General features: G+C 37.6%; 1 protein-coding gene and 1 pseudogene across 4 annotated transcripts in view; both read right to left on the bottom strand.

Annotated features, from left to right (window-relative positions):
* Positions 1 to 15,713, bottom strand: part of CACNB4 (calcium voltage-gated channel auxiliary subunit beta 4) — a 208,052-nt gene that overhangs the window by 98,581 nt on the left and 93,758 nt on the right. Inside the window, exons 1-2 of one of the 4 annotated variants that reach the window (XM_016151105.2) lie at positions 13,427 to 14,450; positions 11,318 to 11,477 (exon numbers count right to left, since the gene is read on the bottom strand). The exons of 2 other annotated variants lie outside the window; for them this stretch is intronic. In XM_016151105.2, coding sequence (XP_016006591.1) covers positions 11,318 to 11,323 — 6 coding nt within the window. In that variant the 5' untranslated portion in view covers positions 11,324 to 11,477; positions 13,427 to 14,450. Of the gene's footprint in view, positions 1 to 11,317; positions 11,478 to 13,426; positions 14,451 to 15,713 lie in introns of those variants that run through there. One more of the 4 variants, XM_016151104.2, reaches the window with a different exon arrangement.
* LOC118614549 lies at positions 4,459 to 4,577 on the bottom strand (annotated as a pseudogene).

The following is a 15,713-nucleotide window of genomic DNA, read 5'->3' as shown; positions in this document are numbered from 1 at the left end:
TTAATTGGACGCCCTGCCTGAATTCTCCCTCTCCTCAAATCTTTTTCATCCTGACCAACACACATCTAATCATATCACTTTCCAGTTTAAAAATCCTTTGACAGCTCTCAATTACCTTCTGCAAATAATTTCCCCCAATGTATGCGCTGCAGAACACTAATAAAATAAAAAAATAAAAATAAAAACAAAAAATAAATAAATAATTTTTAAAAGACTTCTTTGAAATTAGAGGCTGGGTGTCTTTGTGTCTAAGTACAATGAAGAGGACCACCTACCTGTGTCTGATCTGTCCCCCAGTATAGCAGAAAGGTCCAATAATTTCTTGGAGACTCAAGACCCAGAGGAAGGCCCAATCAGTAAATTGGGAAATACTTCCAGTCTATCAATGGTCTTGGCCAGGGGATCTCGGAAGTCATTTAACATAAATGCTCATAGGATAATATGCTCTTTTTACATGAAATTGTATAGTTTATAGCCAGAGGCTATCTGATAAATATCCTCAAGTTTCTTCCAGGAAGGCGATGGGAACTTTAAAAGTATTCATCTTTTATTAAGTACATGGAGGTGAGGCTTTATGTTCATAGCCTTCGTAAGCCCTAAGTTAAGCACCGAAAATTCAAATAACCTAAGAAATGAGTAGATCACAACTGACAAAATTCTGGCTGAGTTTCCAGTACAAGGTATCTGATGTGAGCCCTCTCCACGTTCTCAAGAAATCTTCTTACTAAACTAGTTACTAATTCAGACAAATCTTCAGTATTTGAATTGGCTGCTGGCTGGCATTTTGAAAGCCAGCTTCTCTATGTAAATGCAACACTCAAATGAAAATCTAACAACTAGTTGCACATCTTACAGCCGGAATATGTTTCAGTTAAAAGGGATATGAATCAAAACATTCATAGAATCTAGGTTATGCCTTTCCATGTTCTTTTTTTACCTTATTTATATTCTTCTCTCTTTTCTTTCTTTTAAATTATTTTTTGGGGGGGAAATTCACCCACACTAAGTTTGGAATGTGGCATGAACGACTTTTTTCTTCTTAGCTTTCTTTATATCAGTGTATATCTCAAAATCAAGATGAAACAATATCATATTTATCAACATACTATTCGGTCCTAATAAAATTCTAATAGTTATAATATCTTGCATAGTTGGCACCATTCTTTATATATATTATAGTTTTGATCCAAGGAGTTTAACACACACATCTTTCAAAATGCCATAGCTGAAGAAAGCATCTATAATAACAAATGCAAATTGTGTATGTCAATGATAAGATCTACCACACCCTTCTTACAACATTGCACTCTGCAGTAGTAATAATTTATTAATTAGAGCTATAAAAATAATATAAGAACCCAATCTCCAAAAAATAATAAATGTTATTTTAAATGTATGTAAATTTTGAAAATGAAAACATTCAAGTAGTGTTCATACAATACATATGCTAGTTTAGCTTTAATACAGCTCCTTACATAATATTTATTTAAAGACTTACATAGTACTTTTCTATTGAGTATTTGTATACACCCATGTATCAAGCACATACCCTTCCAAGAGTAAACATTTGAAACTTAGAACTTTATTCAAGTAAACCTCAACCAAGAGTCATGGCAATCATCATTTTATTCCTTATCATCAGAACTGGCTCTCTAAACTGAAACACTGGCGTGGTTCTGTAAGCATAAGGACCAGATCTCACTACTGAGAACAACTTGGCTCTGACCCTACAGACAATGTTGGAGGAAGAGAGAACATCCCCTCCACAGAGTCCCTCTTACCTTAATAATCACAGTTTTCAGAGACGTAAGGCTTCTGCCATACATGGGCATGTGACCACCACTATAGTAATGTCCCACGGAGGGCAGTGACGCAAAGGCCAAGGTGTACATCAATCAGTGAGAGAACCTCCTACTCCAGGCATTGGAAAGATATAATTTTCTCATCTCCCAGTGATGAATCATTTGTCCCGTCCTTGGCCAGCTTGTCTGCCAGTCAATAATTAGCACTCATTCTGAACTTAGGACTCTGGCATCCAGTCAGTGTATGAATCTACTCCTTTCTATATTTCACAAGCCCTAACAATGGGAAGCAAGAGCCTTCATTACATATTTCCTAATCTCAACCCCAGCCTTCCAAAATCCCACGAGTTACACTTGTTTTCCCAAAAGAGACTTCCAAAATTTCTAATTGAAGTGTGCTGCGCACACAGAAACTTGCGCATATCATATATATGCAATTCAATGTATTTTCACAAATTTTACGAACTGTGTAACCAGCAACCAGTCAAAACTGACTTTTTAATAGACACACAAAATCTGTTTAACTTTACTAAAAATGGCAAGGCCTAGACTCCAAGCTACTACCTTCCATGGGCTTCCTATACCTCCCAAAACAAGTTCTGCCTTTAACACTGTAAAAAGAGACACTATCAGCATTCCCTCCCCGACTTAGTCAACACATCTTTTAATGAGGAGGCTGTGAAATTTCGCGATGCTAATCCTCACTCTCAGCAATCCTCCCACTGTTTTTATGTGGTAAAAATCGTGATATGATGGCATTTTGGGGATTCTTCTGGTCTAGTCATGACAGTGGAGCACAGCTGAGCCACAAGTGGATCTGATACATGCTTTTTCTATATCTGCCCCTTATCTGCAGAGTCCTTTGTGTATTTGAAGGCAGTCATGAAAGCCTACATAGTTTAGCTTCTCAAGCCTTCTCCATAAAACTGACATTTAAATCTTTTATTTTCTCCCATTTCAGAACTTGTTAAAGTACTCCGAATCTTTATTTAAAGGAATGGTACAGGAATTAAAACCCAAGTCATCACCTGTAGTGGAAGTATTTTCACATATGAAAGCCAGCACACATCTCCAGTGGAAAAGAACTAACAGCATCTCCTTCAGAGCTTCAGAAGCCTCTTCAGAGGTATGTTTAAGGAATGCCTTCAAATTGCATGATTTCATCTACCGACATCGACATACTCAGACAGAGCCCATCAATAATGCAGAGGAAATCGGTATCCATTTGCCTCTCCAGACCACACTCCACCCTTCCCCACTTGGCTCTTGCACCGTGAGACTGGCCAATAAGCTCTGCTCTTTGGATCCTGGTTGGGTTTGGCCAGTGGGGACCTTCATAGAGATCAGAGTGAGGGAGGGGAATGAGATTGGGCTATTTATCCCTTGGCTTCCTCTCCACAGGGAAGGATGCTTCCTTCTCAAGGTAGCCTTCTTAACAAGATTCAGTCCTCCCAGCTTCTACAATTATGCCCTTTCCAGACCCCATCGGGCCCTACTGAGGGAATGTTACATGGTTTTTGTAGGGATGCTGATTGGTACAAGAACCCTCCACTCAGAACTTATAGTTCCATTTACCTTTTATAAATATTGCTGTCCTTTTTACCTTTAAAAATATCACTACTGAATCACGTAAATGTTTTTCTGAATTGGAAACTCATGGAGATGAATCAAAAATGAGAAAGAATAAAAATGGAACTTCAGTACTCTTGGCTAAGAGTTCTCTGGAAATTTGGCTAAGGCCAAATGTAGCATCAACGTGCAACTGTCATCAAGATCTGCATACAAATAATGAGAACATGTCCCAAAAACACACCACTTCTTCCTGACATTCTCTAGCATTGAGCTTTGTGTTCATTTAAATTTTGTGAATGTATTATCATTTTAATCCATCAGTGACTGGGGACTTCAAGCCATATTAGAAAGCAATATCAACCAAGAAAGCTCGAAAGAAAATTGGGATTCTAATCTGGATTCCAAGTAGATAAAGTTCTCACCATTTGGGTCAGAGAGCAATCTGTTTTCTGTTTTGGAGATCTTCCCAACTCCCAAATGCTTTGTAAGCTGTCGAGCAAGCACCGTACAAATAATATAATTACATCACCCTTCAGTGTTTTTTTCTAGTTTTTTGATATTATTAACTCTTGGATTTGGCATCGTAAAAAGAACATTGTTATAGAAATAGATCTGGGGAGTGTTCTAGGTCCAGTTCCATCACAAATTGTCTGGGTCATTCTACACAAGTTGCCTAACCTGTTTGGGTCTTGGTTTTTTCACTTATGAAATGAAGGTGAGTGGATGCAACGTCTCAAGTTTTTGTGGGATTTTTTTGACCACATTATTACAACAGAGAGTAAATAAATTATTCTTGTGGAACCTGGAGGCCACAGCCTAAAGCTGCTTCCCACAATCAAAAACTTCTTTGAAGTTTTTATTTCAGATTCAGATTTTGAACTTGGCTTATTCTCAACGGAAAAAAAAAATGTTTATGTTAATGTTAACATAAAAATGTTTTATAATACTTCCCAGTATCTACAAATTTTAAAAATGAGCTAATCTTTTCGTCTTATTTTTTATTTTTAAACGAGGCAACCCTTGGTTGACCTCATAGATTGCAAGACCCTTGTCATCTTACAATCCCTCCTTTTTAAATTTTTTATGCCTACAGCACCCGGTCTTCCTAGGTGGTCTCCCATCCAAGTACTAACCAGGCCTGACCCTGCTTAGCTTCCAAGATCAGACGGGATCAGGCTTGTTCAGGGCAACAAGGCTATAAACCAAAGATGAGTTAACCCCTTAATTCAGCAATTTTAGTAAGTTATTTCAGAGAAATGCTCCATGTATACACAAAGAGTCAGATATAGGAATGTTAACTGTAGCACTTATCTGTAGGATTGAAAACGGGAACTATTCTAAATCTATCGGTGGGCTAAATTCATTACGGTAAATCCATACTACGTAGTCATTCTGTCATTCAGTTTATTAAAAAGAATAAATTGATATGGAAAAATATCCATGGTACAATTTTAGGTGAAGAAAGCAAGCCACAGAATAATATTTATTTTGATTTTATTTCTATTTTTAAAACTACAAATAAGATATGTATGTTTTTAAGTATGTTTTTCCAAACATGCATGTCTGTCAATGTATAGAAAAAATGTCTCAGTGGATACCCATTGCATTGTTAAGAACAGCTACTTATGGGGAGGGGGAACAGGTTGGGAAGATGTAAAGGAAGACCAATTTTTCACACTATACAGTTTTGTATTGTTTAGATATTTTTTTCCCCAAATACCTCTCCCTCTCTCATTTCACTGAATTTAAGATACCAATTATTTTAAGACTCAACCAAGATTATGTGTCACTAAAGGAGGAAAACCGCCAATAAAACTACGAGATACCATTATTTTTAAGACATAACCCTATTTTAGATATATTAAAACTGGGGGTGTAAACCTTACAATCAATAAAATATAGTATATGACTTCATAAATTTTTTTTTTTTTTTTGCAATATACAAAAAACTAACATTGGCACTCTGGGAAGATGCAACATGTTTTACGTAGCAAATTTGTGGTTTTCACTTAACTAATAGTTAAACATACCATCAGTATTCTTCTCTTCTAAAAATTTAATATCGATCTAGCCTTTTTTGATCTGTGTAGTTTTATTCCTCACTCTGCTCTTCATTATCCTAGCACTTCACGAAGAATCCTCTGCATCGTGATAACCGAGAAATGTTTTTTGCTTTTCTTCCTTATCAACTTCACCTTAATTCCAGTCTTATATTCTAAGCATTAACAACATGATCAAATGTGAGATAATTTGAAAATCTGATAAACGAATTCTTAATTCTATCCTTTGGATCAACATAGCCACTAAATCAAATAAACCCGAGGACACACATTAATCCCTGGAATATCACTTGAAATTAGACGATATCAGGCTATCGATGATGACTCCGAAAGTTAAATGGGGAACTAATTTGTTTACCCACTAAATATTTTAGCATGATATTCACCATATTTTTCTAGCTTGATGATAATATTTGCTTCCAACTTTACTACATTCAAAAAATATTTAAGGAAATATTTGCAATATTGGGCTAAAGTAGAAATTGAATTAATAAATAATGAATTTAAAAAATAATGAATGTCTCCTATAACTTATTACATTCCTGGGTTTTCCAATCAATTGATTAACATTTTTAGCACATCCCAAAAGATAATAGTGATGAGCTGAATAAAATTTTGTAAAGAAAGAAAACACCAAACAATGAACATCCTTGAAGATTAAGCATCACAACAATTATAAAACAACTATTTAAACATTTTTTGGTTAACACTCTCCTAGTGTACAGCTAAAAATACTTGTTGCCTTAGCCAAGAAGGAAAGAGGAAGATAATTTAAAGCAGAAATACTGCTCCTCAATCATTGATAAGAATTAGAAGCTTACTTCTCAGAAAGCTTTTGCTTTTAATTTTTTTGTTTGTTTGTTTCCTTAGAGATGAGACTCAAGTGTTTTCAGCTCACGTCACTATGGGCTAGAAGTGCACTGTGGGTATTGGCAAGCAAATAAGCAATAGACAAAGCATCCTTTTTGGCTTCTAGAGTTAAAAATCTTAAATAAAAATTCTCCATTTTCAAACATGTAGTCCTCTCAAAGATGTGCATCACACACACCTTCCTCTTTCAAAGGTTCTGAAAAAGCCAAACATCTAGATTCAAGATCCAAACACTAATACCTTATTCACTATGCACAAGACACCACAGTAATTTATCATTTCATAAAGCAAATAGCATATGGTAGCATTTGCATCCCAATTGAAAAAATCGCCTGTCAGCAAAAAGAGCAGAATTTTGGATATAAAAAAACCTCAGAAATTATCTAAGTCAAACATCTTCATTTTATAGGAAGGAAAACTGAGGATTAGAGTGGCTAAATGACTTGCCCAAGATAACTACGAACAAGCGAAGACCAAGACTTCCATCTCCTGGTGTTCTTTAACTTATACTTCACTGTCTCTTTTCTGAAACAAAATTCAACAAACTATTCATTCACAAGGCCTTGGGTGATTAGTGCATTCTTTTACTTGTCAACCTCTATATTTTTGGAAATCACTATCAAAAGCCATGCATGCAAGTGTTCTGAAAATAAACCAAAAGATTTGGTGGGAACATCAAAACTTGCAGAGGAAGGGGCATGTTTATTATATGTGTAATAATAATAGCAGAAAACACATACGTTTTAAGGGCTTTACATTCATCAACTAACTTAACCTTCAAAACCACCCAAGATGTAGGTTCTATTATTACACTTCAGAGATGTGGAAACCGAGGCACAGAAAATTTAAGAACTATACCCAGGACCAAAGCTAAGAAGTAGGACTTAATACTTAAAATCTTATACTGAGTCTCCACTTTTAATCGTAATACTATTACATTACATTACTGTTTCATAATACGAAGTATAAAAAATCAACAACATTTTCCTGGTTGATAGACATACTCAGTAGAAGATAAAATTTTCAAAGTTTTATGGAGGTTAAAAAGGTCGAGAAACACTTTTAACTATAACCTTATTGCTCACTGAACTTTTCAACAAATTTGCTAATAGAGTAATAAAATTGAAGGTCAGAATCTTTTTCCTATGTTATATTCAAGCTAAAAAGAAGAGAGAGATTAAGGAGTGATAGGATTCTCAAAAAGCAAAATAAAAGAACTAAGTTATTCACAAAATACACAATCAAGCTCTTGAATAATTGACAGCATTCATGTTAGAATGGATCCCTTATATCGATTCCTCTGAACAAAAAGGCTGAAAGCAAATTTGAAATATCCTGTTTTAAATTTTAGCTTTTTGGATAAGTTTGAGAACAGACGCAAAAGAAAAAAAATAGGATGTAGGAAGTACTAATACTGTGGCCCCATTTAAGAAGAGAAAAAATATTTATTACTAAAACTACACATTTATGTTGTAAAAGAATACATAAATGTAGAGCAAGAACAAGTATTGGTGTATTTAGATTTCAAATACAATCACGTGAGCTATCTCAGCTATCTTCCTTTTTGGCATACCCATAAGTACTTCAAAAATGGCCACATGATTTTATCTTAGACTCCTACTTTTCAAAGTCTTAAAAAGTTCAAAGTTCAAGGCATAAAAGTCTACAACTCCCAATCTGCTTGCCATTATTTTATATGAACTGTAAACTCCCTGGAGTTTATACACTAAGCAGTGGTCTACTCGTGCCCTGTCCTCAATAAGTGAGATCACATGCATCTACACAACGTGTCCTTGCCAGTGTGGCAATTTATAGAGTTGCTGCTGTTTTTAAAGCTCACATGGCTTGATGCAAACACATTGAAGGTACCTGCATCAGCCTAGTTTAAATCAGAATACAAAGTCTATATCAACAGAACTTCCTTGTTATAATTTTTAATTTAGCTTCATAGATATCTGAGCTCATAACTTAATGATTATTATAAAACATGAGTGAGAGAAGGAAGACAGAGAACAAAAAACGATAACCAGTCCAATTATCTCTTCTTGTCCTCCTCAGCTAGTTTAGTTTATGTAGGTAAAGGATATTACAAGGAGATGATAAGCAGAATGCTGAGAACCATCCACACAGAAATAAGACCTAAGCTGACCTCTGATGGAAAAGAAAAGGCTAAGGCAATAGGATGCCCCTCCACCTTCACCCTAAACGCATTTTTTTTTCAAAGTTATTGTTCACCTTCCTACAGAACATCTTGTACCACAGAATAATGTAATGTTCACTGAGTACATATGGAGTCACAGCACCATATTCTAAAATCCTGATTGACTCCTCATAATCTCATCAGAAAAAGGACATCAGCCAGGAAAACAGATACAGAAAACCCCTGAGTAAAGGCAGGGATTGAGCCTAATACTTCCCTCTGTCACTCAAAAATGGAAATTATTAAGAATGTGGCAAGACTGGCAACTTCATGGGTTCTGATCAGATTTAAGAACTTTCTCTCTTTAGCTCTATGACAATTACATTTAGAAATAATTTCAATATATATTTTAGAAAGCCATCACTGCTAAGAATTGATTGACTAAAGAGAAGTTTCTATTTATCATTTACTTAGACTCTGGACAAACACCAAAATCACGCAGCTGAGTAAAACAAGTTGATTTTCTCAGTCAAATTTCTTACACAAACCACAAGCAGCATCTGCTTTTCCTCTCTGCCCAGTGATGACAACATCCAGGCCTTGGACTCTTTTATGAAACAGGCCTCATTCCCTAGAAACAGGCCAGAAATACTGACCCTAGAAGGGATCCTCTGGTCTTCCCGTTTCCAAAATGAATCTCGTCCTTGATATCCTTAGAGTGTGTTTCCAAAGGTCCCTAAACACACACAGCCTTCCGTTTGAAGTTTATCCTCCTCTGTGTCAAACACAAGAACACATCTCCATATTTAAAATGACTTTATTACATCTTTAAAAGTAGCAATTCTTTGTTTTCTTGTGGATGTTGCATTTCAAATCTCTTGCATATCTTTCTTTATGTCAAAAGCAGTTAATTTTCCTTCTCCAAGAGCTGTATGAAAGAAATCTCCCACTTAGCATTAACCGTCAGTTAGCAAAGCTTGGAGCATGTCCACATACATACAAATGTGTGTGAGTGTGCCGGGGTGTACAATGTGTAGGTGTCTCTGGGCGCACAGACATTTAGGCAAACATACATAGTCAAACAGCTTGTAGAAAATGAATAGTTTAAATAATTAATGTATAGTTATCTTTATAATAATGTATAGGTATATGGAAATTTAAATATGTGCTTTTATATATACACACATTATAGTTTGTAAAATTTACCTTCACTTTAACTTTTGTATCTGTAAGATGTCTAACAATATTAATAAACATATTTTGGCTTCTCTTTCAGGACTGAAAACACTAAAATTGTATTTTCTTCTCTAGTAAATGTTCTGAATTATGACCCGAACCTCTATTTCACTGAAATAGAGGTCTTTCCCTCCAAACACTTCATAATTTAAGCATTTGAAAATGGAAGTAATTGTATCAGAGAAATCAACTATTAATTTTATGTATAGATAACTCTGGCTTCGCTTTACAAAATACTCTAAGAATTGTATTTCATTTAAATTGTCCAAAATTCCAGAAGCTCCATGTAGGAGCTTTAAATTTTGCAAAGCATCTCCTGCATAGGCCAGTCTAGTCCTAGTATGCTCAATATTTTTTTCAGATGAAAGCAGCATTTAGAAACACAATATGCAGTAGCAGGTTTAGAATCACGTGTGTGTGTGTGTGCGTGCCCGCGTGCGTGTGCATGTGCATCGATAGTCTGAAAGAATATATAGCAATATGTTAACCATGATTATTTCTAGAAAGATTTTAGGTAACTTTCTCTACTTATCTGCTTCTTCCATTTATTCCTACAAGAATAGCCCTCCTATAATTTGTGTAATAAACCTACTAAATTAAAAAAGAACCTATTCTTACGATGATTCCGTAAATGTCAAAATAGACAACGAATTCATTTATAAAACGTGTATAACAAGGAGCACTCTACCAAAATCAATTGTGACTCAGACAAAAAATACATAATGAATATTGGGGGTCCAGTCAGTGAAAAGTATCTTGGCCACCAAGAGCTGTATGAAGACCCAGTGAGAGCAGTGAAAGTGGATGGGGCAACCTTACACAGAAAACAGCACAGTGAGATTCTGCAGGCATGATTGATTGTAACTGGCCTGGTCTAGGTATGAACTCATTCAGGAGCACACACTCCATTATCCACGTCAAGGAAACAAAAGGACTAATGTGACATGCGTGAAATCTCCCGTTTCTATGCAGAATCTTGCTGTGGGGGCATCAAAGGATTTCTACACTTTCTTGCAATTCTGAGCGCTGCTGACACACAACTGCCCCTCCTAGAAACCAGAGCAGAAGTTAATGGACTTTTCTAACACGGCTTCATAGGACTCAAGAATCTAAAATGCCCAGACTTGAGTGTATTCCAGCATGACTCTTGTTCCTCTCTCTTTATATATACAGTACGTTAAATACAGAGGTTACGGGTACAAGTCTAGCATAGTGGAAATATAAAATCTACCTCTGAACCAGACTCTTAAGAGAAACTTTGCATTGTGGTACCAAAAACTCTCTCAAACTGCAGGGATGTAAGGTCCTAATAGTGTATAATAATACTTTATTCTTCTTCAGAATAAAAGAGATCCTAAGCAAGATGACCTTACTACAGGCTTACCTGTGAACACACTGAATGTGATCACTTATCACATGTTAAACCCCACACACCCGCAAAAACATTTTCAACAGAACAGAGTGGTAAGACATACTTGAATGGTTCCCCAACCCCACAAGAAGAAGTGCCATACTCAGCTTTTAGTGCCTGTATATTCTAGGACTGCAGCTGGCCATTTGAGAAAAGCCTCTCCTCGCCTATCTACCAGACCTGTTCTGAGAGCTTTGCTTCAATCTGGGCAAACCCCCACACTTACAGCCATAAATGCATTGGCACTGAGAAAGACAGCTGAGGATGTGGCACTCCAGGTGTGGCTTTATTTTTCACTTCACCGGGTCAGCTATTTAGGCCTAGTCTTCTCCATTGGCTTGAAGCTTTGTTCACACCATCTTGGGTAACACATCACATTATTCTTCCTTATAAAAACAAATAAACTCAAATAAGCATTCAGAGTCAGTTCATCCCTCCGAACACCTCTGCCTTCCCCTCTGATTTATGTGGCACGCCTTCAATCCCACCCTTCCGAAAGCCTCCCATACTTTCAGCTGAGGGTTGGCCAGATGCCTTTCTTCATTCCCTGGGTTTCCCACCTTTCTTGCCTCCGCAGATGTGCCCATCCCTGAGGATCTCAGCCTGCTGGCCACCACTGAGTCACCAGAAGCACAGCACTGCAGTACCTAGCACTACCCGCCATCAACTGCCACCACCGAGTCAAGTCACTGCACTTTTCGCTTCCCACCCTACAGAAAAACCCAGCCGTCCTGTGAGGCTGGACCAAAAGGAAAAATACATATATTTTTTTTTATACTTGTAATGGCTCCCCTCTGAACCAGTGCATCGGAAATTTATACAGTTCTGGAGAACAAGGTGATGAATACATTAGTTCCTAGCTGACTCCGTTCACTGCAGCTGGTCTCTAAAATAATCGGGTTTTTCTAAAATAACTCCACCAAGCCACTTACATGCAATACAGTGCCCAGTGGTAGAAAATAAAAAGCTACAATTCTATAAGTCATCAGATGTTTCATAACTGAGTGTGGAAAGAAGGAGTGTAAGAAATAATCAGGTGCCCTGAAGAACCCGGCCAGGGCAGCTGGTTGACTGAACTCCTGTACGTGCGTTTTCAACATTCTCCCACCTGCTCACAAGTGTGGACCTTCTCTATTTCACACACCACTATTTCTGAGTACAGTCCTTGCAGTAAACTGACAGTCTGATAATTTACGAGCACGTTGGGCGACATGCAGAGAGACTTTGTGGAAACACAGTTAAAGTTAGAACTAACACAGAGACAGAGAGGAAAAATGAAATGCCTTTTCAGAACCAAGGATTTCTCCCTTTCACGGATAGCACATCATTTGATACATACGTCTGCATTGACGTATATCATAGAGTTTTTTTGTTATAATCTGTTTATTTGGTGAGTTAGCCAGAGAACCTTATATAACACATTCCTGTTTCAAATGTAGCAACATGTATGGCATTGCACTCATATACATACAATTCAAACTCCCCACAGCAGGTCCCATTAGCTACCCTGAATCATTTTACCTTGTAAGGTTTCTACATAATTGATTAAAAATAAAAAAAAAAAACTACCACTAGCAATAGTAAAAGAAAGATTCAGTAATCAGCTTTACCCTATCTTCAAAAGCTAGCATTCTGATGGCATGATTTTAGGGATTTCAGAAAAACATTTTCGATTTGATTTTAATAGATTACGTGAGCCTGACCTGTGGAGGGAAAGGAGTCCAGTTTTCTAAGCCAGAACACACGTGAGCCTACTTCGGTCTTCCAGGGTAGAGGGTAGGAACACTACCCTCTGCATCTGCACTGGGCTGTTGTATGACCACAACCTTTGCATCTGATTTCCTTAACAAAGAAGCGGTAGATCTCTGCTTGTTTAGCCAGAAAGCACATAATACAGCTACAGCTGAGGAACTTCCATTCATGCTAGCTCACTAAACAATGTGTATTATATAATGAATGAGCCTTTTCTATGAACCTGCTATTGGAAAACACAGGCACTTTCTGCATAGTTTCAACCAGTCTACAAGGAGCTGTTACCCCTGGTGAGATCAAACGTGGACTAAGTAATGTACAAATCCAAACAGTTTACACTCTTAGATGCCTTTGCTATCATCCTAGTTTCTTTTTTTGCTTGACAAGAAATTATATAATAAAGAATTATTTCAGTTAACTCTTAACTATACAGAGAACATTGACATAGCAGCCAGCAAGCACCCGAAAGATGTTAGCTTTCAGCTCCATGTTCCCTGCATTGCCTAAGAAAATGGGGGGGGGGGGGGTAGTAGGAGGAGGAAGAGGAGGGGAGAAGAAATCAGCTATCCATGAAAATACTTACAGCCTCCGAGTCTTCAATTCCATGCAGGTACAAATTGTCATACATGGAGGTCTGATAATCCAGAGCACCTCTTTCAAGGCAAAAACAAAACTGCTACAGAAGCCACAGCTAGAGCTAAAAGAAAAGGCCTGTCTGGAAGAACTGCTCCTGTCTTATCAATTCCTGTGGATTAACTAGGCAAGATGCTATTCACTCACATCACAGAGGGTGAGGTTATCCCCAGAAGCAGTTTAGACCTGGCATTTTATCTGCCTTCCCAATACAGAGCATAAGAAAGCAAAACCCTTCCTCAACCACAGACTGGTGACTGAGCTAGGAAAGCGGCCTCTGATTGGCTCGGCTTCCCTGCTTCAGTCAGCTGAAGAGCGTTCCCTGGGAGAGTGGAGGGCGGCTGGAGCATCCTACCCAGCAAAGAGCTGCTTCCTGTTTCGCCTATACTATGTAGTTCTGCAATAAACACTTATCAATATCTAAAAGGTTGCTTGGAATGTTTGGAAAGGCAGACTATTAAATATTCTAAACACCATTGCTCATCTTCTTAAATTCACAATTGGAGGGAGGTAGGGGAGCAAAGGAGAAATTTTATTTTCAGAGTAATGTTGTGTAAAGGCAGGCAAATAGATACTAATCCCCGTCCAACATCTGTACTCAACAGATGCAGTTTTAGTCAAACTGGCAATAAGTCATTAGAAATTTAAAAAAAAAAAAAAAAAGGTAAAAAAATGGATAGAATAAACAGATGGTAAGATTTCTTGCGGAAATTTCTACTGTAAAAAGTTTTCGGTGTTCTCACTGAAGTCTCTCTGCCTCACTGGCAAGAAAACACCTCTATAACCCAAGCAGTGAAGTTTGAAAAAGAAGCCAAAAGTTCTCAAAAGCCTGTATTTAGATGCAAAATTTTTAATGTCTCTTTAATTTTTTTAACTACCTTTAAGCAACAATCATTGTTTTAGCTTAAATCCTTCATCTTCTTTCCAATGTTTAGATCTTTAATATTCCTAAAACAGCACTGATCTATTCCCAAAAACCCAAACAGGAAAGTCCTAACCCCTCCCTCTGCTCCCACCACGCCAGAACACAGTTTGACCTAAGACAGGTCTCACGTTAGAGCACACCTAGATACTTACGACTTTCTGGTCAACCAATAAGGTACTGCAGCTTTGAAACAGCTCTATGGCTCATTCGGAAAGAAGCCAGTTATATTTGGGGGAAAAAAAGAAGTTAGTGAGGGGCAAAGAACAAAATCTAGAGAAGCTGAATGACTCATTGGGGTAAACAATGACCCAGAAACTCAAAGGCTCTGAATCCAGTATCGGCTTCACCATTTATTGGTCACATGACTCTGGCCCAATCCGGACTCTATGGGCTTTAGTTTCTTCACCTGCCAACTGACTTAAGGACTCAGAGAAATAACTTTGCAAATTTAAAGTGCAACATAAACACTTATCAAAGACAACCCTGCTCTGTCAGCTGGACGGCACTGGCCGCAGTTCATGGGAGCTCAGCAAAGGAGTAACTCACTGGCCCTGGATCTAGGAAGTGAGGCTTGTTCTTCCAGCCAGCATCTCTGAAAAGCGTACCCTTAGATGAATAAACCCGAGTCACAAAAAGCAACACTGGAGCTACAACTGCTGAGCAGAGCACAGTTCTTCCAGGTTGGCAATGACCCATTAATGTCTTTCAATCACAATTACGCACCTTGGGAAAAGCACTAGCACTAGGGAGAACGGCAAAAGAGAATGGGTGCACTTGGAAGGATTCTGTAGAAAGAAATCCAATGCCAGCTCTACGTGTCGACAACTGTGTGTCCTGGAGCAAGTCACATGCCAGGCTGAACCTCAGCTCTCTCCTCTGAAATGCAAGAGGACTGGATCAAAGAATCTGCAAGCTCAAATCCCTGTATCAGATTCTAATTACCAATTTTATTTAACTCTGTAACTATATAACTACAAGATATTTTAGGCAGAGAAAATTGTGGCAAGGGAGTCTTATTTCTCCTTAAAATTTCCACATCTTCCTTACTTTATCACTTCAATTGAGAGTATAGGTAGTTTTTGAGTATCTTTAAATAGCAATCTAGATTATGGGGGGGTGGGGGGAAGAGGCAGTCCACTTTCACAATCCACCAAGATGAGAGAAAATTGCTCCCTACTGGGAAAACTGTACATGGCTCAATTCTTCTCCTGCATTTCCCTGCCTCAGAGTGGTCCCTACAGTTAATGTGAGGGACTAAAGGAAGTTTTTAAAGAATGTGGGTTCATTTTGTGATAGACTAATGCATGCAGTA

The sequence above is a fragment of the Rousettus aegyptiacus genome, unplaced genomic scaffold, assembly GCF_014176215.1.
Source record: "Rousettus aegyptiacus isolate mRouAeg1 unplaced genomic scaffold, mRouAeg1.p scaffold_m13_p_2, whole genome shotgun sequence".
NCBI lineage: Eukaryota > Metazoa > Chordata > Mammalia > Chiroptera > Pteropodidae > Rousettus > Rousettus aegyptiacus.
This window is presented reverse-complemented; position numbering and strand designations above follow the sequence as displayed.